This window comes from Perca fluviatilis, chromosome 13 (assembly GCF_010015445.1).
Source record: "Perca fluviatilis chromosome 13, GENO_Pfluv_1.0, whole genome shotgun sequence".
Lineage (NCBI taxonomy): Eukaryota > Metazoa > Chordata > Actinopteri > Perciformes > Percidae > Perca > Perca fluviatilis.
This window is the reverse complement of record NC_053124.1, coordinates 1,021,071-1,047,074: the sequence shown is the minus strand read 5'-3', so window position 1 is coordinate 1,047,074 and position 26,004 is coordinate 1,021,071. Positions and strand designations below refer to the sequence as shown.

Sequence of the window (26,004 nt, the reverse complement as noted above, 5' to 3'; positions counted from 1 at the left end):
TAATCAACAAATTGTAAATCATACAATGTCAAAGAATTTTACTCAGTAACAGTATGACCCGCAAAGTCATACCCCTTTCCCCCCGGTGCTGAAAACATCCAAAGGGGACAATGCCATGTAGAATATGTTGTGATATTGTGGTTTTAACTGCTGGCTAATGTTAGCTTAGAACATGGCAGCTGTTTTATTAGAACGACATGACATGAATAAAAAACGTAATGTGAATAAGACTTTAATACATTAACTTGTCCACGAACAGATACATTTTAAACGGCAAAAACAAATGAAAACAACTCCCATGATCCCACGCAACTTCACGTCATCAAAACTCCCTGTTTACGTCCATGGTTTCAATTGAGACAACTAGCAGCAGAAAATTACATATTGTATGCGTTTAATTAAAAAAGCACAATGTATATGTATAGCTTTTAAGTTTAGTCTAATAGTGAGTGAAACTCTTGTAGTGATGGATGTGACATCCCACAGAATCTTAAAGTAAGACGTCTTACATGTCAGACATCTTACATGTCTTTTGTGGACCCCAGGAAGATGAGCGGTTGCCAATGTGTCGGATAATGGGGATCCAGGTAATACATAACAAATCTTTGCTGACATGTGATGTCTAAAGTCAGATGTACTATCTTTACCTGCTTTCTCTAAGTAACTTTAGTTCAAACTAACTCTAGATTTCTCGAGGGAAGCTTTGCTGTTGTTTAACTTCTTCCCATGTAAAGAAACTGGATGCTTGTGTGACTTTGAAAGTAGTTTCGCCAACACTGTGAGTAGGTGTGCATGGCTTTAGAAGACAAGTGAAGGAATCTGCCTTTGTGACACAGAGGCAAAGAGCAACATGTGCAAAGAACGCTGCTCTTTTTAATGCTAAACAGTGTTACTGATGTGATGCTATTGTCTAGAAAGGAAAGAATGTATTGAACTGCCTGCTGTTTCTCTGGTACGGTGAGGTATGAACAAGATAGCAGGTATATGTGTGTGTATGTGTGTGTGTGTGTGTGTGTGCGTGCGCGCGTGTGTGCGTGCGTGCGCGCGTGCGTGCGTGCGTGCGTGCGTGCGAGTGCTTAAAGCAGTGCCAGCTCTCATGGTGCCTCACATTCTCTTCCAACACAGTTTTGGCCAGTCGCCTGTGCTGGAACCCAGGGGAGAGCAGATACACATACATGCACACACACACACACACACACACACACACACACACACACACACACACTCAGGAACACAATGTAATTGCTTAGAATAGCATACACAATAGAGGATATCTCCCTACAACATATACAGCAATTACAATGTTGGGCAGTGTGCCAAGGCTATAGGGCCCAAAGTGGTAGTTCAAAGAGAGGCCAAGTGACTGCAGCAATCAGAGCTGAGTAAACTGACTCATAACACATTGAACATAACCTCTAAACAAAGCAGAAACAACAACAGTTATCTGGCAATTGCTAATGGGTTCAACAGAGCCTTGCCATTCACTGACTGCATGTGATCACTAGTAAACATATTACACTTGCTCTGCTACTCCCCAAATTGTCTGCCCTTTCAAACTCATACCTGTGCGTACAGACCTCTTGGACACCGTCTGAGAGAGTTTTCTCCTGTGCAGGACATGCCATAAAGCTGCTTACACATATAGCCGACAGCCGACCGTTGACAGAAAAGCCAGTCGAAATGATCAGTCTTCCCGTGTTGGTCCAAAAAGTGCCACAGAACACACCAACAAGATGAGACGAGACGAGACGTAATACATCTCTATAACAGCAGGCAGCGCTAATCTGTATTGTTGCCCAGGAAATGAAAACCGGCAGCTGATTGGACGAACGCGTCACATGGGTTTGTTTTCTCCGGAAATTCAAAGCCAGACTGTCATGGCGGCCGTTCAGAATACAATCTCATATAGTACTAAAATAGTTCACTGAAACATGTTTCTGAAAACATTTTAAGCGAGGAATAGGCCGCGTAGTTGCTGAATCTGTCTTCATTTCAGATCAACAAAGGTCAGTTTAAAAGATTTTCGTCAGATTCCGCTCCCCATTTCCGGGTGAGTCCCGACTGCCGTGCCGCCGACTGAACACGTCAGGTCGGCTAAAATGAACGGCGACAGCTCCCCAGACTGACGACGGCACGGGACACACCGAACAGATTCGCGTCGCTGACCTCGCCAGACTGTCCAACAGCCGATAATCGGCTAAGTGTGTCCCGGCTATAAGTCAGGAGAGGTGTCCTATCTTGCCAGAGAAGGCAAATATGGTCATTTTTCTGCAAAAGAAGTGCTAAAGTTTGAAGCTGGTTGGCATACCAACTCAACAGTTACTTTTAACTCTTATTTGTTAAATTATTGTAGTTACGTTTTAGGTGACTTAGGTTTACTTATTATATATTTAAGTACTTTAAAATGTTAATATATTTTTCAATTTAAATAATTTTCAATAAAAAAAAAAAAATCCATTAAAAAAAGCCTTTCTTTTATGTCATTTTTCAGTTTTTCAAGAATCGGTTTAGGAATCAGTTAGGAATCGGAATCGTTTTAAAAGTACCGGTTTGGCATCGGAATCGTAAAAATCCAAATGGTACCCAACCCTACCCACGAGATCTCGTGAATTCACGTATGATCGCGTGATATAACAGGATGTAGTTTCTATAAACGGAACCACAAAACCAACAACAGTTTGTTTCCATTCCGACTTCAGGCCTGGATGTTTACAAGGTGTTTTCAAGGCAGGGAAATATGATCCGCCATTTATTTTGAAAATTACCTGGATGTTTTATTTTGTTTCTGTGCTCGACTTCCTGTCCCGCACTATCTGCCCTGTGCTGAATTGCTGCGGAGCTCTCCGGCGTCCGGCAAAAATAGAAGCTCTGTGTATATTTGCTCCAGAGGGCTGCGGATCGCCGGAGCTGGGACGGAGTCGGAACGCAGCCGTTCTGCAGTCAGTGGAAATACTAAAACTGACTTTAATGGAAACCTAATGACTCCGCCGCTGTTCTGGAGCAGATCTGCAGCCGTTAGTTTGTGGAAATTGGGGGTTAGATTTTGTCTGTCTGTATTTGAGGATGGTAGCATAAATATACAACAGAGTCCATCAGAAATCCAGTTACTATTGTAATGCATTTCCTGTTTAGTTTCATAAAAATTCTGATCAAACTGCTATTGTTTTTGCTTTTTAGTGGGACTTTTAAAAATGTTGAATACTGAATACTAAGTCTCACTCTACTCTCCAGTTGGGCTGATGGTGTGTGTGTGTGTGTGTGTGTGTGTGTGTGTGTGTGTGTGTGTGTGTGTGTGTGTGTGTGTGTGTGTGTGCGTGTGTGCGTGAATGGGGGGGTTGTGTTGTGTGCTGTGCATACCGCTACACCCCTTGGTCATGTGGTGCATGCTTGTGAGTGTATTTGTGATATGAAATGTAATATACTGCTATTTCCTACTTGTTTTTTTACTTTATATTTACTATTGAGCGATGTATGATTTTAAAAATGTTGTATTTGTGCTTCCTGTGGGACTGCAGATGTAAATTAGCCTGAGGCTAACTCTGGTGCAATGCATCAAATGGTTACATTTATGTTTTAATTGCACATTGTCCCTTACAATAAAAATTTAAATTGAAGAAAGAATTGCCAATATGGACTGGACAGAAAACAAAACATCAAAAATTACATTATAGGGTGCAACTAACCATTATTTTGATATCAGTAAATTTGGTCAATGGGATACTGCTGCTGCTAAGTTGTGCCAAGTTCCATGTTTGATCACAATTCATAATTTTGTCTAAAATGTCCCAAAGAAATAAAAAAGTCTCAATTTCTGACCAAAAGACAATGGGCCCCATTCAACAAACGTTCTTAAGAACAAATTTGTTCTTAAAGGAACACGCCGACTTATTGGGACTTTGTCTTATTCCCCGTATCCCCCAGAGTTAGATAAGTCCATACATACCCTTCTCATCTCCGTGCGTGTTGTAACTCTGTCACTCTGTGCAAAAACACCACGGTAATTCTAAAAGCTGTTTTATGGTAAAGTCATGTGTCTACTCACCATCACTGTTGACACACTGCACTTGTGGGATCTGGGTTCCTGGTCCACATTCCCTCTCATTATCAGGGATGCACTCCTCCAGTTTAACCACCAGCCAGTCATAGCAGCTGGGGTCTTCACACGGTATTGCTTCCACCAGGTGGGGGCAGTTGCCCGTCCCGCCTGTCGGCTCATTGGCGATCTTCCTCTTCCTCAGTTTGAAGCCTATTGGGAACAACAGAACCTAATGAAGTAAATGAACACAAACCAGCCCCACGCTAATCAACCACATTCCACCCGTCTGTGATCTGCTGAGCAAAAACTTGCTGTAATTTGACAAAATATAATTTGGAACAGAGAGGGCATTAACTTCACTCCGTGGTCACAGTGTGCCTTTGATGATAACTGTAATATTGCATTTAATGTGACAGCCCATTAAGCCTGAAGTTGACAGAGATTCCAAGACGAACTTCACATAATTAATGTTTTTATTCTCCTCTCATTACAGTAATTGATTCAGCTGCAGTTTGTTCTCATATGTGTCGTTTTCTCTGCTCAAGGCCATGGGATTCCATGACCCAGGTCCTAGGAAGGGGGGATGTTAACTTCAGCCCAGCCAAGGTCACCCACCCACTAATCCACACTCCTGCTCCAGCCTGATAAGGCATCAGAGTCTTGGAGTGCCTGCAGGACTCAGGTGGAGACAGCAGGATCCTTTTCCATTTCATATGTGTCTCTCTTTTCCTCTCAAAAAACAGTATTTAATCAGACAGGTCGGCAGAACATGTACCGCTATGTGTCTAGACCCTTTGATGGAGGTTTTATCTGGGTGTGGGGGAGGGGGGGGGGGCTGTAATAAGGGAGATGAGGCTTGGGGTTCAGGGAATTCTATCAGACATCACTCACTTACTATCTGGAGGGTATATTATGAATGGCATGGCTGCAAGATAGCAGCACAGCACAGGCAGCTGTCAGAGCTAGAGGCTTCATTTTGACTGAAGACTCAGATACATGGAAACAATCAGATGTGATGACCTATTGTGTACAGGATATCAGCTCATGATACCAAGGCTGTGCAGTAATTCTCAAGAACAGGCGACGGACGAAATACCTTGCAAAAAAGTAGAGAGTAAAGAGTACTGTAAATTGTTGTTTTTGAATAACATCACAATTTCAAATTGTGAAATCGCAAGAGCCATGATACATCATTAACAGTGTCATAACTGTATGAGGCGAAATAATTATTCACTGGCTAATTATGTGTACAGAACTGTGATCTCCAATTGGACAGGGATCTAACACAATTTATTCAGCTTTGCATTAATGTGCAAATGATGCTCACCACACCAGTCCACGAAGCTGTCCATGTCAGCATTATAGCTGGTGATGTTGGAATTGCTTGAATGGAAACTGCAGATAGCAGTGTCATCTGATAATTTCACTACAAATGAATTAGGTTGGAAGCTGACCATAGGCGTAGACTTCGGGGGGGATGCAGGGGCTATGTCCCCCCCCCCCCAATATTTAAAAGAGGTAGATTTTTCCCCCTCAAAACATATGAAAGAGGAAACACTCCCCAAAGGAGGTACAACATTACTGTTCAGGGGGCTCAAAACATGTACGGAAAGCAAGTGTTGTGTCTACTTGTGCTACTTTGGGGGGGTTAAAGAACACAACAGGATCGTGAAAAAAAAGATGTGATTTCATGTCTTTTATGCAGCTTTAAACTTTGGAGCTTATAGCTTTAAATAGGTCTCATTCTCTAACATATTTGTTGTTGAGATTTACATGATTCCTAAAAAAAACACATATGATGTTTTGAATATGAAGAAAGTTTTAAAGTGCTCATATTATGCTCATTTTCAGGTTCATATTTGTATTTAGAGGTTATATCAGAATAGGTTTACATGGTTTAATTTTCAAAAAAACCATATTTGTGTCGTACTGCACATTGCTGCAGCTCCTCTTTTCACCCTGTGTGTTGAGCTCTCTGTTTTAGCTACAGAGTGAGACATCTCACTTCTGCTCCATCTTTGTTGGGAGTCGCACATGCTCAGTAGCTAGGTAAGGACTAATTGTCAGTCAGAAGCAGAGTATGAGGGCGTGCCCTGACAGTACCTAGGTAAGGACTACTAGCCAGTCAGAAGCAGAGTATGAGGGCGTGCCACGCTAGCAGCTAGGCGAGCATTATAACGTGTGTTCCAAAGTGACCCACGTTTGTCTCTGAAGTAAAGGCTGGACTACAATAGAGCTGTTTGGAGCAGTTGGTGAACAGTGTTTTCTGTTGGAGATGGTAAGTCCCTTTGGGGGAGGGGGACTTCGGGCTTTTTCACTTTTTAAACCTATAACGTGCACAAAAAGATATATATAACACAATAAAGGAAAGGAAAAAAAACAAAAAGCATAATATGAGCACTTTAAACATGGCAGGATAATAACACTTTCCTAAACATAATTAAGAGACATTTTCACCATGAATTGATGCATACAAATTTGGAGGAATTTGAAGTGTTTGACGCTCAAACTTTTATGGGGGAGGAGGACCAGAGCCACCGGTTACAATGTCTCCCCTCCAATGTTGAAACAGAATCTAGGCCCTTGGAACTGACACAATCATTCCTAAACAAAATTAGTGCACTGATGCCTCCTCTGTATTTCTTACTGCTAAATCAGAGTGCTGAATTTATTTTCACTTGTTGTGGCCTGTTTGATGAAATATAATAAAAATAATAATAATAATAATAATAATAATAATAATAATAATAATAATAATAATAATAATAATAATAATAATACCACTTAATCTAATACTACATAATAAAAAAAACATTCACCTTCAACTGAATGAATGTTTTAAGGGAGATATGTGGGTAAATCTAAAAAAAAAAAACTAAACTAAAACTAAAATCAATAAAAAGCAGTCTGGCATACAGTAAGTCTGATAATTAGGCCTGCTATGACCTAAGTATGACAGGTTATGTTGTCTTGGTTAATGTCAAGTTGTCATAAAGCCCAGGTCACACCAAAGTGACAAGACGAGTTGAAACTTGCAACTACTTGCAACGCGCCTGTCTGCAACGTTCTAAAACCTGCCAGTTTTGTAGCTGGATATATCATTTGTTGCGTCTAAGTGAATGTGGATAACGTTAGTGATAGTGAGATGCTTGCTACAGTTGCATTTTTTGTGATAAATTGGTGAAAACGTTTTATTTATGTGATTCAATGTTTTGTTCTAACGCCGTTGAGCCTCCGTCTAACACTCTGAATGTTAGGTTCCAGTCTAACATTTCGACCAGCTGACAGTTTGTAACATGGATCATTTTATCTCTATAGTCTAGTAGCTGACTTTAAAAGCAGACTTCTCTATTGGCTGTTGAAACAGACCCTTTCGTTCTAAAACCAGCCTCTGGCGACTTGACAAGCTAAGGCTACAGTTACATTGCTCCATTTTGGTTTAAAAACGAATATCTTTTGCAATGTTTCCCCCTATCATTCCCCCTGCTCTGGTGTTTCCCCTCTCATTCCCCCTGCTCTGGTGTTTCCCTCTCTCATTCCCCCTGCTCTGGTGTTTCCCCTCTCATTCCCCCTGCTCTGGTGTTTCCCCCTCTCATTCCCCCTGCTCTGGTGTTTCCCCTCTCATTCCCCCTGCTCTGGTGTTTCCCCCTCTCATTCCCCCTGCTCTGGTGTTTCCGAGCCCCTAAACTGGAGACATTTGGAAACACTTCTGACCCGTTTTGGTTTGGAATCTGCGGGGTTGTGTTGCAGTCTCAATGGCTGCAAACGGAGACCTTTGGCAACGCCTACACTGACGTCAATGTTTCTCCGCCTGATCAGTTATGACATCTCATTCTCTGAGACTAAGCTACTAACGTTACCATGGCAACTACCAGCAACGGCACGTGCATGTACGCCCAGCTTACTAGAATATTCATGAGATATGCTGTTTGGGTGTGTTAGTCTAGAAGGAGATTAGTTCTTCTACTGGAGCTGAAAACACTAGTGTACACGGCGATCACTTTTGGCTCAAAACTCTGCTGAAAAACTAAAACTTAGCAGTGGGAATGTAGCCTAAGTCACAGGCTTGCTTGAGTCAAGCTGATAAGATCAAACAATGCACATTTTGCATAAAAGTGTCATAATTTACTCAATGACACTTATTCAAGACTCCTTCATGCTTATGACCTGTGTTATGTCATGGTTATGAGAGTGTGATGTCTTATGCGCACCCCTTCAAATAAAGTGTTACCATTCGTGCACATTTGAGCATATCATATTATTGTTACTCAATCTAAAGCTTGACCAGATACAGCATAGAATGTATCATTAGGGGTCATCAAAACTGAAGTGGGCACTTAACTGTTAGCGATAAATATAACATGACATTCGATTTCATGATTACAGTTATTATCATTTATTTGTTACTTAAAAACTATTGAGTAATGCCAAATATATCACCCAAATGTGATATCTTACACAAAGAGAATCAATACAAGAGTGTTACTTTATCTAATTATTTTCATGGAGAAAAGAAAAGTTGATGAGTGTGTGATGTGTGTTTATGCTTGAGACAAATTTAAAACAATGTAGAAGATACCTGCCTAGAGTTAAAAATGAATGTTATGTAAATCTCAGTTGCAATACTGGTGGAAGTAATCTCAATTAGCCCTACCTGTTGGTTAAATACTAGAAAGGAGTGCATTCCTCTGCATACAGTGGATCATATAGTACAAACTAACATTCAGCAAACTGAATGTTGTAATCACAGCCAACTGATTCCCATCTGATTCCATCTCAGGTGGATAAAGAGATTTGAAGCCAGGAGGACCCATTTTTAGTCCATATCTTTCTGGATAATGAGAGCCAGGGAACACACACTTGAGGATGTGTGTTTGTGTGTGTGTGTGTGTGTGTGTGTGTGTGTGTGTGTGTGTGTGTGTGTGTGTGTGTGTGTGTGTGTGTGTGTGTGTGTGTGTGTGTGTGTGTGTGTTTGGGTGTGGGTGTGTGTGTTCAGGTTCACAATGTTTCCATTATGTACAGCAGACGACAGCAAGAACCGAAGTAGAGTATTGAGAAAATGAGGAAGCGGATCCATCATTAAGATGCATGGATGAGAATATCAAGCGCGTCCCTTTCATTTGAGGCGCTTCATTAAGGCAGAGTCAACATGCATTAGTCATGGCAGACGCCGCTGTTCCAGGGATAATTAAGGGCTGAAGCAGCGACCGCATCAACCCCACTCATGGACTAGCACAACCTGCTACAACAGCCTACAAATAAGCAGAGAAGATGACGATTTTGGCTCCCACTCCAACCTTTTGCCCTCCTCTGCAGCTGTCACAAGGCCAGGATTTTGTTACCAATAAAAGTTTGATATTTAATGATTAATACTAACATGGTACAATAGAAGATACATCCAGAAAACACATAAGGTGAAATCGCAGAGTGTGGTATGTTTAGTTTAGTTGCATTTGTAAATAATAAGACCTGCATGTACAAATGTGGGATGTACATATAAGCAAAATACAGTATATAGTACGTTCAGCAACTGACAGGAAATTCCCCTAAAAATTCAGGATTGGAACACATCATCAGTATTGTTCAGGTACCAAAAGTCAGTTCGACAGGAGAGACAAAACTTATTTATCACATTATTAACTTGACACGGCAACATTTTTAATGTGAAGTGCCATTTTAAAATGTTCTTGTTAATCAGTGTGCCATCAGCATTAAGCCTGCCATGATCTACTGAGCCTGCTCCTTACGGGTTACTACAACTACTACAACTACTTTCCCTCGTGCCACCTTCAGTGAAGAAGGCAACGGGTACTGGCCAATCAGAGGCAGAGTAGGGCGGGTCTTTGTGGAATGTGGATGGGGAAAAAGTCAATCAAACTACTGTAAATAACAGGCTGTGGTCCTGCCAATGGCTGTCAAAGTGGTCATTTGGCATGCAGACTGGAACATTTCCAAAAAAAAACTCTCTTGCACACTTATTGCTAGTGTGCCATTGGTTGAGCTACTACAGTATGTGCCAATGGTAGCCAACGTGCCTAACAGTGAAAACACACCAGGCGAGGTAAAACACCTCCTAGACAAACATGGATAAAATTGATCACATTTAAGATAGAAAAAGCCTTCAGTCACATTGTTATGTCGACACAAAGCCAGTGGTAGCCAGTCATTATGCAATTTTTGTCCATTAGTCAATTTTTATTGTTTGTTTATTTGTTATTTATTTGTTATTTATATGTTATTTTCTGGATTCAAGGCCATGCTTGCACTAAATAAGGGATGGTGAAACTGAGGCTACATTTACACTACTGCATTTTAATTTTTAAGTGGCATTTTGAGATTAAAACTCACAAGAGTTTTAGCGGCCCTCATCTGCATTTTCCGGCAGAGAGGAGTCCATCTCGTTGGCTAGCTTAAGTGAATTAGTGCACAACAAGAAAAGCAGTAGTGAAGAAAGCAAGCAAACGATTGAAGTCAACAGGGCACAGAAGGCTCATCTCATTTTGAATTTTCATCTAATCTGATTAATCCGATACACATAGGGCTATCAAAACTGGCCAAACATGACGTTCGATTGTCCCTTCTAAAAAAACACAGAGGTTCTAACTATATGAATATCTATTTTTTGAACATTATGTCCATATGGGCAAACATACAATGAGATACCTAACAATATTTTTCAACATAAACATGTATTTTAAAAGATCTACATTATACATTACAAAATAAACTAATAAAAAAAGGTCCTATACTGTAAAACTTTATCTAAACACTGGAGACCTCTGTTTCTCTCTCCCTCTGCACTGTGGTTGGTGCTAGACTGACAACTGAGCCCCCTAGAAAGCAGGCTAGCTAAATAAAAACTGAAAAACTGAAAAACTAAAAACTATGGCTGTAGTCTTTTTGGTGCAATGTGCAACTTTTTGGCCAAGACCTAGGCGACGTGAAGGCAACGCCAGAGTTGGGCTAAGTCGACACTAGTCCTTTCCAATCTTTTGCGTGGTGTGTCAGGGCCAGTGTTGGGAGTAACGCGCTACAAAAGTAACACAATTACAGTAATGTATTCCTTTTTGCTGTAACGCAGTAATAATGCATTACTAAAACAAATTCTGTAATATCATACCCCTTAGAATCTCAGTAACGCAAGATACAACGCATTTTAACTCGAAATGAAGTGGTGTTTAGTTTTTTTAAGAATATACCAACACTGCGAAACATTTCGGCACAAATAAAAAAGTCTGTGAGTAAAAGAGTAACGTTTTCACATGCTGGGATTCAATGGTGAGATGACTGCAGAGACTGATTCTACATTTATGTTGCATTAAAACGGGGTGCTGTCCCGTCACTGTTCCCGTGGTCAGACAGAGACAGTACAGACAACATCTCCCAACAGGTAACGGGACAGCCGTGTGTCCGAGCAACTGGCAAATACAAACATGTCGGGAATTAATGTCTGGCTTGCTACACGTAAATGTTAGCATTACATTTATCAGCAGTGGAAATACTATACCGTAATTCAATACAATAAGGTAGATACTTTAATTGAGTAGGCTAATTTTATTTTTTCTCCTACTTTATACTTCTCCTACAATTCTGAGTCAAGTAGGCCTATTGTAGCCTACCTTTTACTTGACTATTTATTTTTTAGCTTACTTTGCAGATTCAGATTAATAATACTAAATATTATGAATAAATAAATAATGATTAAAGTGGATAGGGATGAGACTGTTGATCCGGTGGTGAAATTCGCAAACTACCTGCCAAGTCATAGCCTACTTTTGCTTTTATTTTGGTAAAAGTATCTCAAAGTAACGCAAAAGTAGTGTCAAGCATTGCAATTCAAAGACAGTAATATTGCAATATAACTAACTACTCACAAATGACAGTAACTAGTAATCTATAATGTATTTCATTTTGGAAGTAACTTGCCCAACACTGGTCAGGGCCTTAAGCCTACCTAACCGATAAGACATCGTGCATCGACGTCTCCATTTGTGCCCAACCGGACTACTAAGCAACCCCAAAACAGGGGCAACAGTGTTTTCAAATGTTTCCATTTTAGGGGCTCGAGAACATCGGAGTAGTGTGGACGTGAGGTGTAAACATGGCAAAAGATATTTGTTTTAACAGAAACGTAGTAGTGTAGATGTAGCCATTAGCTTCTTTATGAGACAGTGGCGTAAATATTCTTACCTTTTTTGGCTGCCTGGTCTTGGCAGTTTTCATAGGTGCAGGGTCCCCAGGCACTCCACGAAGACACCTCACACTCAACAGGACAGCTGATATGGCAGAGCTGGGTGGTGTTTGGGGAGATACCCAGACACAGATCACTGTCCATTGGTCGCACTGCTTTGGAGACAAAGACAAGAGCTATGTAACACTCTGTACTGTACAACATTGTAGGAATGATGTGACTAACAGCAACATGTAACAAGATACAGTAAAATGAAAGTGAACAAAAAAACTATAGGGACATTAAACATGAAAATCCACACATTTTTTGTTTTATGTTTCACAGTTCTTGTCATTAATAATCCGACAAACACTGTTTGACATGTGAATCACACTCGGAATTAAATCAGGTTGCTTAGATGTTGACCATATTATTTTCATATTTTATAATATGAGTTTCTAATTTATACATCAGGACCTTCCATTCAGTTTCAAAGCTGTAGAGAAGAGCATTCATACATAATGTGCAGGGACAACAGAATTTCAACTCTAATCTTCAAAGTTATGTGAAATCTGCATAGTTTAACAGAACAAACCACAAAGCCATGAAAACGTGTAAAAAAAAAAAAATTACAGAAGTTGGTCTTTTAGGTCTCCTATACCCCTGCCTTTGGAATCCCATATCCCCCAGAAACAAATCCTCAACATCAAAGCCAAGCCATTTGCAAACAGTCTACTATTTTATTTACAGCACCCACCCCCAAAACCCCACATTTTCCAAAACCAGACAACTTTGAAACAACAAAGGTTTTTTTTCTTCCCAGCACAGCAGGCCAGTCTTCAATTTGGCCTGATTCTCAGTGGACCTCAGCTCCAAACAGCTGTAGGTGACTCTCTGCAAGGTCATCAGACTGATGAATCATTCTCGCTGTGCCACGACAGGACTGAGCCTCATTCACATGCAAATTGCCTCCATTTGGCCAAAGGTGCGTCCTTTAATAGTGTTGCTTAAATATGCGTACATGTGGCATGCCCTTGAGTACCCCCGTAACACAAGAACACTTGATATGTCAAATGCATTAATATCATATCATTTTCTAATGATTTTATATGTTTGGTGTGGTTTTCTTTACAGTTGCTAAACATGTATTCATGTAGAGAACATTAAAAACTGGAACATCAAATCAGCACATCCAAACACACTGTTGGATCAGAATGGAAATCCAATGGCACCCAGGGACCTGTACAATTCCTATGCAACATGAGTGCTAACATTGTGCCAGGGGACTGAAAAACATCATGTCATTACACCTATGTATTACCATCAAATGGTCATTTGGCATGCAAGACTATTCATTAAACCAAATGTAAGTTATAAATCAAGATGCTCTCACAAGTAAGAGCTAACTGTAGGACACAGGTTATCCATGTCCTTTTAGAGGCATCAACATTGTTAGTATTAAAGCTTTAGTGTGTAACTTTTTGATATTAATGAACGTCCGTTACCTTCAAGCCATTGCCAAATGAGTTGCTACAAAGCTAATTAAGACTATCAGTTCTACAAAACTCTCCCTGTATTTCTCAGTAGGACTATGTTCAGAAGATTGTGGTATCCGGTGACTTTCCCGTGCAGAAACTAGAGTGAAGATAATGACCTCTTCTGAAGAGTCCATCACGTTTTTTTAATCCTCTGTGTTTTCCTTGGCTACTAGCAACTGCGTGGAGGAGGGGTGAAGGTGGTGCGCGATCACAGAAGGCTTACACCTGCCAGCGCCCAGCTTCCTACTCGACACCGACCATCAAAGCGTGCTGGACTGAGGTGGTTTGCGGCCGACAGAAAGCCTCAGATAGAGCTCCATTGCCTGCTGCATCGCGTCCCACCATCAATCTCTCCAATCGCTTCGGCGTCTTGTCGGAGCTGGATGTCAACAAGGCTGACTGTCCTGGTTTGCGCCCGGGAACCGGGGTTGTCGGAGCTTCCTCTCTGTCGGCGGCTGGTGGATTGGCTATGCCGGCCTGTCGCGGATCGACCCTCCCGGTGGTAGCTGCTGTGATTACCCACAGTTCGACGTCTCCGCCTCGGTTGTCTGGTGGTCCTCGGGCTCCAGAACCGGCAGGCCAGCTTTCATCACAGGAGAGGACTGCTGCGTCACGTCAAAAGCTTCTAAAGGATGCGGTGATCAGACGTTCTGGTGGCCTCCGCTGCCTGGACCAATTGAATACTGATACGAGTAAGCAATCTTCTTTACCTTGTCCATCTGAAACCAATACTGACTGTTTTCTTCCTGATACTGACCATCCACAATCCCCCACTCCTCGTCCGCTCTTCCCCCCAACCACAATAATTATCAGTTACTCCATCACCCGGCGTATTCGTTTCTTTAATGCTGTCACACACTGCTTTCCTGGAGCCAACGTTGCAGACATCCTGGCTAAAGTTGTGGACCTGATACCCTCATTCCCAACGTCCATTAAACGTATTGTGGTCCATTGTGGACACAATTACATGTCCTACCATGAAAATGAACGCACAAAGCAAGATTTTAACATTTTTAAAGATGCTTTAAAGGGCACGGGAAAGTCAGTTTTTATTTTGGGCCCACCTCCCTCTCTAGGTCGCGGAAAAGACCTTTTTAGCTATGGAGTTATATTCCTATCTTTGATCAAGAGCGCATTCTTTCAATTTGAGAGCATTTCTCACTGATATTACGTTCAGATTTTGTAATAATTTCCCTCAAAACCTTGCTCTCACACTCAAATAGTCACTGCTCGCGCTTGGATTTGCTCTGCTTGTGCTCAAAGTTTGTGCTCGCGCTTGGATTTGCTCTGCTTGTGCTCAAAGTTTGTGCTCGCGCTTGGATTTGCTCTGCTTGCACTCAAACTTTCTGCTTGGACTCAGATATGTTGTTGTTTGGACAGATTTCCTGCTCTCAGCTTTGAACCTTCTCCTGCGAACTCAGGCTGCTTATTCTGCTTACTGCAAAGTTTCTGCTCTCGGATTTCTCCTGCGCGCTTGGATTTTTTGTGTGTTATAACCCTATCAAAAGTCAACAACCAATAGAATGCCAGCTGTAGTGTTGACCAATGAAATGATCCCAACCCCGTTGAGGGTGCGTTCACTTTACTTTAGAACGTCTGTTGAGGGCGGCTGCACTGTAACCTGACTGTAACCAAGTTTATATATCCCCGCGCCGTTTATAGCTTTATTATAAGTATATGTCAACAATGTGCACAGAATGGTCGACGCACTTTCACCTGCACCCGTCAGGAAACGGGAGAAAGCTTTGAAGTGGGACGTATGAAGTTATGTCCACAACTACGAGGGTGAGTAACATAACGTAAGCACCTAGCTAGCTAGCTAGCATATGGCCTAGCTTGATGTCCAGAAACAAATAGAGGTGGTTTAATGTACCTAAACAATGATCAATGATTACCAAATTTCTCTCTCATATTGCTCCTCATAACCACTGAAAACTGTCAAAAAAATCTAACCCAAAGTCCAATTATTATGGACGTTATGTGACTGATAACTGATTGATATCTGATTGATCATTGTTTAGGTACATTAAGTTACCACGTTAAGCTTTTCACGTTAAGCGTTAGAATGTCCCGGCTGCTGTTGAGGGAAACTGTAGTCTATAACTTCCTGAGCGACTGATCGTCCATTTTGCCCCTTTACATAATAAATATGGCTATGAAATGGAACATGAAATACATAAATGAGGCAATACATATATAGGCATTAGTCATTATAGTTCAATAGCCTAAATACATATGTTTTACTTATATTTATTTCCGGGGACTTTTATTTATTCCGTCTATTTATATGCGCCGTGCTATATTCAAAGGAAGTTTAGTTATCTCACAGGCTCAGACTAAAAGCAGCAGCAAGCCTGCCTGACATTAGTGCATAGCATATCACTGCAAAGTAAATAAAATATGAATAAATCCGAGCGGTAGATTCCCAGGTCAGCTAGAGCGGATAACGCAGCTCTGCAGACCGGACCAGAGTCAGTCAGCACTGGGAAGCGAACCGCGGGGACCAAGCTCACAGGGCTGGTAGCTAGCTGCTAGCTAGCTGCAGCAGCTAATATTAGAATATTAGACCCAGCACCGGAGGTCTGATCCCCATGATTTAAAACGAAAATCAAATAACCATTTGTTTTTAATACCTGTTTATGAAATGAAAATCAAATGAACGAAAAAGTACACGGACCCAGTCTGTTAAGTACAATTTCACCACTAATAAAACAGATCTAGAGATGATATGCTTTATTTGCAACTTAAATGTAATTTTTTAATTAATACAAAGCAAACTGAGCAGAAAGAACAAGTATTTTGTTGGTTTGTTTCTCTTCTTCCAGGTGTGACTGAAGTACCCGTTGAGCTGCATCACAGCTGCACTATGTGCATGGACCTGTGCCAGTCAGAACATCACTCACCTGTGTGCAGAGGACAGGCAGCAGTAGCACAAACCAAGAAGGTTGGCAAGTCTGATAATAATGCAATTGTAAAAATAATAATAATATAATAGTAAAATCATGTTACATACACTTATGTTTCTTGCTTAAATTCACAGGGTGCACAACCAGGCCTGGGAGAGAAAATTACTGATGTCCACAAAACCAAATCAGAGAAGGTAAGGTAAGATAGTAATGATGTTAAAGCAAGCTATGTACACCTAATATATTACGTGTTGATGTCTATGAATCTGTCTTTAATAGGAGCATACTATACAAAGACAACAGTGGAGAGTTCCTGGATCGGTCTGTCCTCAAAGTGCCAGAGATCTACAAGGACTTCACCCTTTTCTGCACCATCAGCGTATAATCAAAGTGATAAAGGAATATAGGAATATAACTCCATATTTAGCAGACTTCCTGGCCTCAACACCTGGCTTCAGATTGCCTGCAACCTTCACAACATAGGTTTCATTGACAATTTTAATCTGTTTTGGGAACGTGGCTCTCTGTTTAGCAAAGATGGGATTCATCCCAATGCACGCTGCAGCCAGATGCTATGTGGGAATATGCGGCATGCCCTGCAGACACAAAGTTATGATTGACGGTTTGCATCTCGAAAACACATGCCCAAACACTCTTCCCAGACGCACTCTCCCATAACCTCCTCTTCCTCTACAAATAACTCTGCTAGTCCACAGAACAGCTACATTATTTCAGTTATTATCAATAATAGACCACACAAAGTGGTGAGTCGGCAAAGTGGTAAGAAGCACTCAAATGCAAACATAGTCAATTTGGCATCCATTCCCCGTCAGCTACAGCCTGCCCCAAAAAATGAGGCAGATAATTCCCTTAACACACTTAAAATAGCTCTATTAAATGTCAGATCTTTAGCGGGAAAATAATTTTTAATCAATGATTTTATTATTAAACACAATCTTGATTTTATGTTTTTAACTGAAACCTGGTTAGATCAGAATAACAGTGATGCTGTTCTTATCGAGTCAGCTCCACCTGGCTTCAGTTTTATGAGTGAGAATAGAGTTAACAAGAGACGAGGTGGAGTCGCTATTTTGTTCAAAGACTTATTCCTATGTACGCAAATATCTTATGGAAATGTTGCTTCTTTTGAATATGTAGCTCTTTAGCTAAGGTCCTCCTCCCGAGCTATATTTCTAAATATCTACAGGCCACCTAAGTACTGTGCAGCCTTTTTCAATGATTTTACTGAACTGCTGTCTATGATGTGTGTTGACTTTGACTGTGTAACTGTTGCTGGTGATTTCAACACTCATGTTGACAACCCCCAGGATAGAGGGTCCAAGGAACTGTGCTGTATCTTTGATAATTATAGGCTGACTTAACATGTAACGTAGCCCACGCACAATAAGGGGCACATTCTGGACTTAAAGGAATACGCCACCGTTTTTTGAAATAGGGCTTATCACGGTCTACCCTGGCTGTAGATAGGTGGGCCAATGCATTTTTTGTCTCAGTGCAAGTAATTAGGTTGTTTTTTTGTCTTTTGTTAGCTCACTTTTACTCACAACATGCTAACCGGCAACATAGGATTCCATTCACTATGCTAAGCTAACTAGCGGCGGCTTTGCCGGTGTTGCTCCGGACTAAAACAATGCATGCACAAAAAATGCGTTGGCCCACCTATCTACAGCTAGGGGAGACCGTGATAAGCCCTATTTCAACAAACGGCGTATCCCTTTAATTATCTCTAAAGGTCTGAACATTTCCAAGGTTGTGGTGACTGATGTTGCTCTCTCTGATCATTCCTGTTTTTTCTTTAATGGCTCTATCTATGTACAAAAAAGTGTTCCAACAAAGGTAATTAGAAAACGATACATCACTGAAAACACTGGTGAAAAATTCATTCAGCTTTTCTCCTCCACACCCGCCCCCTCTGGAACTTCAGTAACTGAGCTTGTAGATAACTTCAATTGTAGATTTACAAATGTTATTGACGCTATTGCTCCCACTATTGTCAAAGTTGTCTTTAGCAAGAAAGGATCTCCATGGAGAAATGTCACACTTGTAAGATCCGAAAAAAGAGCTCAAAAAGCTGAACGCAGGTGGCGAAAAACTAATCTCCAGGTCCACTATGATACCTATAAAGAACTGATTTCGGACTGAGGAATGCAAGGCGATCCTTCTTCTCTGATATTATTGCTAAAAACAATAATAATTCACATGCTTTATTTGCTACTGTTGATAGGTTAACAAACCCTCCAGTACCAGTAACATCTGAACTTTTATCCACCAAGGCCTGCAATGACTTCGCCCTCTTCTTCAGAGAAAAAATTCAGAAAATTAGGCAAACAGTCAGTGCCTCCATATCAAGTACAGGATATGTGTTGTCACAGTGTCCAGGCAAAACAAATCCCAATATGGCACAATTTCAAATGATTGACTATAAAATCCTGGAATACATTATACTAAGGCACCTCCTGGTGCCTTGATATTCTACCGACGGGCTTCTTCAAAAAAGTGTCAAATTGTTTGGTTTCAAATCTTCTACAGATTGTAAACACGTCTCTTTTTTCAGGTATCTTCCTACTGGCCCTGAAAAGTGCAGTCATCAAGCCACTCTTAAAAAAGAACAATCTAGATATGTCACTAATGGACAACTATAGGCTGATATCTAACCTTTCATTTTTAAGTAAAATCATTGAAAAAGCGGTTTTCCAACAACTCAACCTTTTTTTGTCCCTAAACAATATTTTTGATGCCTTCCAGTCGGGATTTCGTCCATACCACAGCACTGAGACAGCTAAAAATAATGACATAAGTTATCATAGTTATGCGGACGATACACAAATCTACATAACCATGGGGTTACAGTCCAATACAAAAACTGGCTATGTCCATTAAAGAAACTAACGACTGGATGTGCCAGAACTTCCTTAAATTAAATGAAGAAAAAACTGAGGTGATTATTTTTGGAGAAAAAGAGGAACAATTAAGAACCAGCTCTCAGCTTCAAACGATAATGTTAAAAACAACAGATAAAGCCAGAAATCTTGGTGTAATTATGGACTCTGACCTGAATTTTAACAGACACGTTAAGACAATTACAAAGTCTGCCTTTTATCACCTTAAAAATATATTAAGGGTTAAAGAACTTATGTGTCAACAGGATTTGGAAAAACTTGTCCATGCTTTTATCTTCAGTAGCCTTGACTACTTTAACAGTGTCTTTACAGGCAGGCAAATTGGCAAGTCAAATGCTGACAATATTGGCAGAGAATATCAACTACCAAATTGTCAGTACTAGCGATGAAAATGCCATATCATTCTAACGAGCTATAACTTACAACTGGAGGGTATTAAACACATGGTTAGCCAACCCGGTCTCACGCCAGGTCGTGAAATAGTCACGTTATTTAGATTTATTGATTCATGTACAGGTCACGATTTTGACGTTTATTTCGTGTACATGTCACGAATTTTGAATGTGTACAGGTCACGATTTTCGAACCTGCTCTGGGGGACGCAACAACGGGGAAATGAGGCGCCACACGCCGGCCACAACAACAGGACGGACCGCCACATGTGGGACGCGATCCCCGGGCGCATCCCCAGGCGCAGGGGCACACAACAATGGGGAAACGAAATGGCACAACAACGGGACGGTTGTGGTTAGAAAACAAATAACGGGGAAAAGAAACGTCACACGCAGAACACGCCGACAACAGCGGGACGGTTGTGGTTAGGAAGAGAATAACGCAAAAAAGGAACTGCAACACGCGATCCCCCGGTCTCCTAAAGTCCTGTATTGTTTGACCCATCCACCACCATCCACCACCCCGACCAACCTCCCTGCGCGGACTTTCGCCTTATCAATACTACTCGCTACCGTCATCGTTCTGTGATCACGAAATATGCTTCCCATTGAAATACACTGGTTTAAAATCACCACACGGAAAAAACGACATTATCGTGTCCTGTCCACGAATCAATAGATTCAATAACATTACCATATCACAAACTGCCGTGAGACCGGACTGGGTTAGCAAATACACCACTGCACTAACAGGTGCTGAATTAGATCATCTAAATGACCTGTTGATGACTTTTAATTCCGATATGTCCATGTGTTGTTGCACGTATCGAACAGTCAGACATCCCATTTCTTATAAAAAAACCTTTCATTTTGCAGAACTTTAGGAGAACAATGGCCATTTTGTTCTCCTCCCACCTTGGCCAGTCTGAGCAGCTCTTTACAACCATAACAAAGCCTGATTAATGCAAACCTCCACACAGACTCACCTTGCTCTGGAATCTTTGTGCCAGATGGTCTAGTCTTGCCTGTGCTGCGCGTCTAGCCGCTAAATTAGGAACCTGCTCTGCCACGTGCCACCTGCCATTAATAACCTGACTCCCAGTTCTTTTCCAGCTGAGGATTCATGGCATCACAGTGGCACAGCTGTTATACAGCATGTCAGTTTGCTCCCCAATTGGATTTCACATTGATCGGAAACCAATACAGGAAAAACAGCTGAAACAACTTTCTTCTTTTCCCACTCTGCAACATTTAAGATAAATTGTTATCTTCAGAAGAAAATGAGAAATATGTGCCACCATGGGGGATAAAAACCTGCTTATGATGATCAAAAAACACTCCATTTGAGAATGTAGCACTGTAATAAACCATGAAGCTGTCAGCAGTAATCTTTGCACGTGAATTTCAGGACTGAGTAAATCCTTCCCTTTCCAACTGTGAGTAAATCAAATCAAGAAGAAGCAGTGATCTGGGATGGTATTAGCTCCCAGTAATCAGACTGGCAATGATGTGTGCTCACAGATACTGCCAGACTATCCTATTTCAGTCACTCTAGTATTTGCTGATCACCCATGAAAGCAAATGATAAGATTACATCAGCCTAATTGAGCTATGGACTCCCCACACAAACTGGCTCATAACATTGAAATCATCCAATGCACACAGAGAGAAGCAAATGTCAGCCTTTGAAGATACCTGGTCCCCATTTCTAACGTTTCTAAATTCAACAAAAATATAACTACAAGCTGTACATTATTTATATAATTTAATTATTCTAATTTCCCCTTCTTTTTTTTTTCCCCTTTTCATTATTTTTCCCTTACAGTTATCACTTTACTCACTCACACACATACACACACTAGCAACACCATCCACACTTATGCATAACATGTTTTTCCAACTCCCTTCAAACACGAAAACCGTGATCAACCAAATATGAATCGTAGATCATTCTACGCAATTATTAATAATACATTTTGATGTTTGTCAACTGTTCTGTCCAGTCCCGTCTTGTCAGTTCTGTTATTGTCCCGTCTCACTTCCTTCTGTTGTTCTGTTTGTCACCTTGTCGCGTTTTATGTGTTATGTGTTACACTCCGTACGTGGTGCTTTAATCCCCCCTGCCCTTATATGGATCCAGGGTCTCACTAAAACAGGGTGAATGGTCACGGTGCGTTAACAACCGTTAATGCACTGAATGTAATTCTAAATCTGAATGTAACATACTGTGTATAAAAAATATATTTTTTTTTTTTTTTTTTTTTTTTTTTTTTTTTTTTTTTTTTTTTATTTTTTTTTTTTTTTTTTTTTTTTTTTTTTTTTTTTTTTTTTTTTTTTTTTTTTTTTTTTTTTTTTTTTTTTTTTTTTTTTTTTTTTTTTTTTTTTTTTTTTTTTTTTTTTTTTTTTATTTTTTTTTTTTTTTTTATTTAATTTTTTTTTTTTTTTATTATTTTTTTTTTTTTTTTTTTTTTTTTTTTTTTTATTTTTTTTTTTTTTTTTTTTTTTTTTTTTTTTTTTTTTTTTTTTTTTTTTTTTTTTTTTTTTTTTTTTTTTTTTTTTTTTTTTTTTTTTTTTTTTTTTTTATATTATTATTTTTTTTTTTTTATATTTATTTATTTTTTTTTTTTTTTTTTATTTTTTTTTTTTTTTTTTTTTTTTTTTTTTTTTTTTTTTTTTTTTTTTTTTTTTTTTTTTTTTTTTTTTTTTTTTTTTTTTTTTATTTTTTTTTTTTTTTTTTTTTTAATAAAAAAATATATAATTTTATTTTATTTTTTTTTTTTTTTTTTTTTTTTTTTTTTTTTTTTTTTTTTTTTTTTTTTTTTTTTTTTTTTTTTTTTTTTTTTTTTTTTTTTTTTTTTTTTTTTTTTAAAGCTCTATAATAAAAATAAAGTTGTCCTCCAAGGAGGGGGGTGGTGGTAGGAAAAAAAAAAATAAATCATCCACTGCATGTTCTGACACAAGAACTAACAAATGATACAGTTACTGTGGTCTTGATAAGAGCCATCACATATATAGAATGCATTCCAAACCTGAGTCGTGAAGTCAATGCTAAAGGTGGTTAAAGGTGTAGTTCCACTATATCTGCGCACTCACTCACTATTTTTTATAGAGTTTAAAAAGTTTTCACTTTGTTTTAATATATATATCTTGGAGCAAATTCAAGAATCATTGTTACATTAAGGGTCCATTTCGTATTGTATCTTAAAGATACAAATGTTTGTGAGCCCATCAACCTGGGGATTTAGATTTCCTGGCATTAAAGGAACACGCCGACTTATTGAGACTTTAGCTTATTCCCCGTATCCGCCAGAGTTAGATAAGTCCATACATACCTTTCTTATCTCTGTGCGTGTCATAACTCTGTCTGACAGAAGCAGCACCTGAGAAGCCCTGTGGTGAGGAGCAGATGGGTTGGTGTTGCGCTAATCACTCTGCCCAAGTAGCAGTGCTTGGCCTTCTTAGAATATAGTTCCCAGTATGTATATGGTTAGAAGATGGCTGTGTCTCATGTGACCTTGTTATTTGTACACGCTGTGACTATACCAATCACAACATGTAAATAGGAACATGTTGGCATTATTTTGTCACTTATTGGGAGCAGTAGGCTAGATGGAGCCTGTTACCTCCAGGATCTGTGCTAGGCTTAGCTAGCGGTGGGGGCCTCAGACAGAGTTACACACGCACAGAGATGAGAAGGGTATGTATGGACCTACCAAACTCTGGGGGATACAGAATGAATAAGCTAAAGTCCCAATAAGTCGGCATGTTCCTTTAAAGACGGCTGCAAGTCGTAAACACAAATCAAGACGATCAAGATTTCTAACCCTCCGGGGAGCTTATTCCCCGGAGTCCTTATGCTTTCTCACCTCGCAGTTTTCCTTGGGTTGGGGTGGCACCTAAATCATGGTTGCAGCTGCTGCCGTGGTCCTGCTCGATGCCCTGCCAGGCCTCACAACACCATGCAACGGCCTACTATGCTCCGCAACACCCCGCCATGCCCAGCTACGCCCTGAACTGCTACAACTATTATTTCTAGTCATAGTTCCACTATCTCTTTTGTTACTATAACTGCCACTGTTCACCATTCCAACTGCTATAATTATTATGAATCATATTTCTCTATATCTGTATATCTGTATATCTGTATCAGTGTCTCTGTGTCCAGACCGGCAGTGACAGATGCCGCCCACCAAGAGCCAGGGTCTGTCCGAGGTTTCTGCCTAAAAGGAAGTTTTTCCTCACCACTGTTGCACCAAATGCTTGCTCTTGGGAAATTGTTGGGTCTTTGTAAATCATAGAGTGTGGTGTAGAACTACTCTGGGCCCTATTTTAACGATCTGAAACGCAAGTATCAAACGTGAAACGCAAGTAGCTTTGTGGGCGGATCTCAGGCGCTGTTGCTATGATACCGGCGGGATAAATGAGTCTTGTGCCCGACGCAAATCTAAAATGGGTTGGTCTGAAGTAGCTACATTACTCTCTCATCTCACATTCCCTTTAAGAGCAGGCGCGCTTGTTCCATGGCGGATTGCTATTATGTCGGCGGATTTGCCTGGCCAGTGGGAGCTGTCCGGGATGCGGAAAAGTAATAAATGCCCGTCTTGACCGGGTGGCGGGTAGCGTGGGCCTCCAAACGCACCACCTGCACCTGTTGTGCCCCTTCCTCCTACCCCCACTCCATCTCCATCCACCCGCTCCACCAGGAGCGCATTGCGCATTGCCACTCTAATATTTCCTCATTTATGTCATCAACACATCCGTGATTCATGGAAATGTTGTGTAAAACACAACAAGCCACAAAGAATGCTGGGACTTTTTGAGGACTGTACTGTAAAGTGCTTCCTGATCTATCCAAACACCTGAAGCGCATTTTCAGTAATATTTTTCCTTGCAATTATGTATGGTTTGCAAAAATGGGAACTGCTGCTTCCTTGTAGATGAGGGAAGCAAAGTGTATGCGCGTTGTGCACACGCTACATTATGGCCAAGCATGCGCCCCTAAAATAGCATCTGAATAACGTGCTACTGACTTTAGACTAACACCACTGACTTTAGACCAGGTTTTTCCTGGTCAGTGGCGGAATTGTTTTCTGAAACTGCAAAATAGCACCAGGGAACGTTTGCGCCGGAACACGCCTCCTCTTTTCGCTGAACCGCCCCCGGGAGCGCAAATACATTCCCTAATTTACCGACGTGCATCTGTGGAGGGAAAAGTCCGCTGTGCGTCGGGTGCAAAATAGTGTACAAAGGCAATTGTGCTGAGTGCAAGATAGTGCCCTCTATCTGTAAAGTGTCTTGAGATAATGCCTGTTATGATTTGATACTATAAATAAAATTGAATTGAACTAACCCCAATATTCTTTCAGTTTGGGAAAAAAATTGCAAATTTCTCAAAAATACTGTGGTGGACTTTGATTTTAAATATTTTTATTATTTTTATTTTACATGTTTTATTTTTTCTTGCCACACTTTGCATGCTAACTCCCTCCCATACTGGCCTCCCACCAATAAACACAACCAGTTAGGTTCCATGGAACACCTTATTTTAGATAACTGAAGGAGATGCAATTAAGGAGGAATCAGTTGGTGGAGGTTTTGTGTGTGGGAGGCATACATTTTTTGAACATGCTCTGCCATTTCTCAGCCTTTGTTAATGCCCAATGGCATACCTAGAATTTAACATTTTCCAAGCAAGCTCCAACTTTACCTACTGGCTGATATGTTAGTGTGAAAGTTTTCGGGTTTGCAAGACAGAAACTCCATTTCTTCTAGCCAATCAGTTGACATTGTGCAAATACAAACTCAATCGTCAGTAGTGTAATGGCCACCACTGTAAGACTGCAATGAAGGAATTAGATGTTGCCAACACAGAAACAGCTGAGAGAAAGTAGTGAGAAATGTGCAAAGGATGAATAAAGGCTCTCATTTACATAATGGCGTGTCCAAGTTAGAGGGTAGTTAAAATTATACAAGACATGACAGAACAAAACCTGTCTGAGACTGAGAGCGAGGACAGGTGCAGGTTGAAAAGAAGGAGGAGG

The 26,004-nt window shown here is 40.3% G+C and overlaps 1 protein-coding gene across 1 annotated transcript in view; it reads right to left on the bottom strand.

Moving 5' to 3' along the window:
* Positions 1 to 26,004, bottom strand: part of thsd7aa (thrombospondin, type I, domain containing 7Aa) — a 247,220-nt gene that overhangs the window by 114,990 nt on the left and 106,226 nt on the right. Inside the window, exons 5-6 of the mRNA XM_039820834.1 lie at positions 12,227 to 12,382; positions 4,043 to 4,246 (exon numbers count right to left, since the gene is read on the bottom strand). Coding sequence (XP_039676768.1) covers positions 4,043 to 4,246; positions 12,227 to 12,382 — 360 coding nt within the window. The remainder of the gene's footprint in view (positions 1 to 4,042; positions 4,247 to 12,226; positions 12,383 to 26,004) is intronic.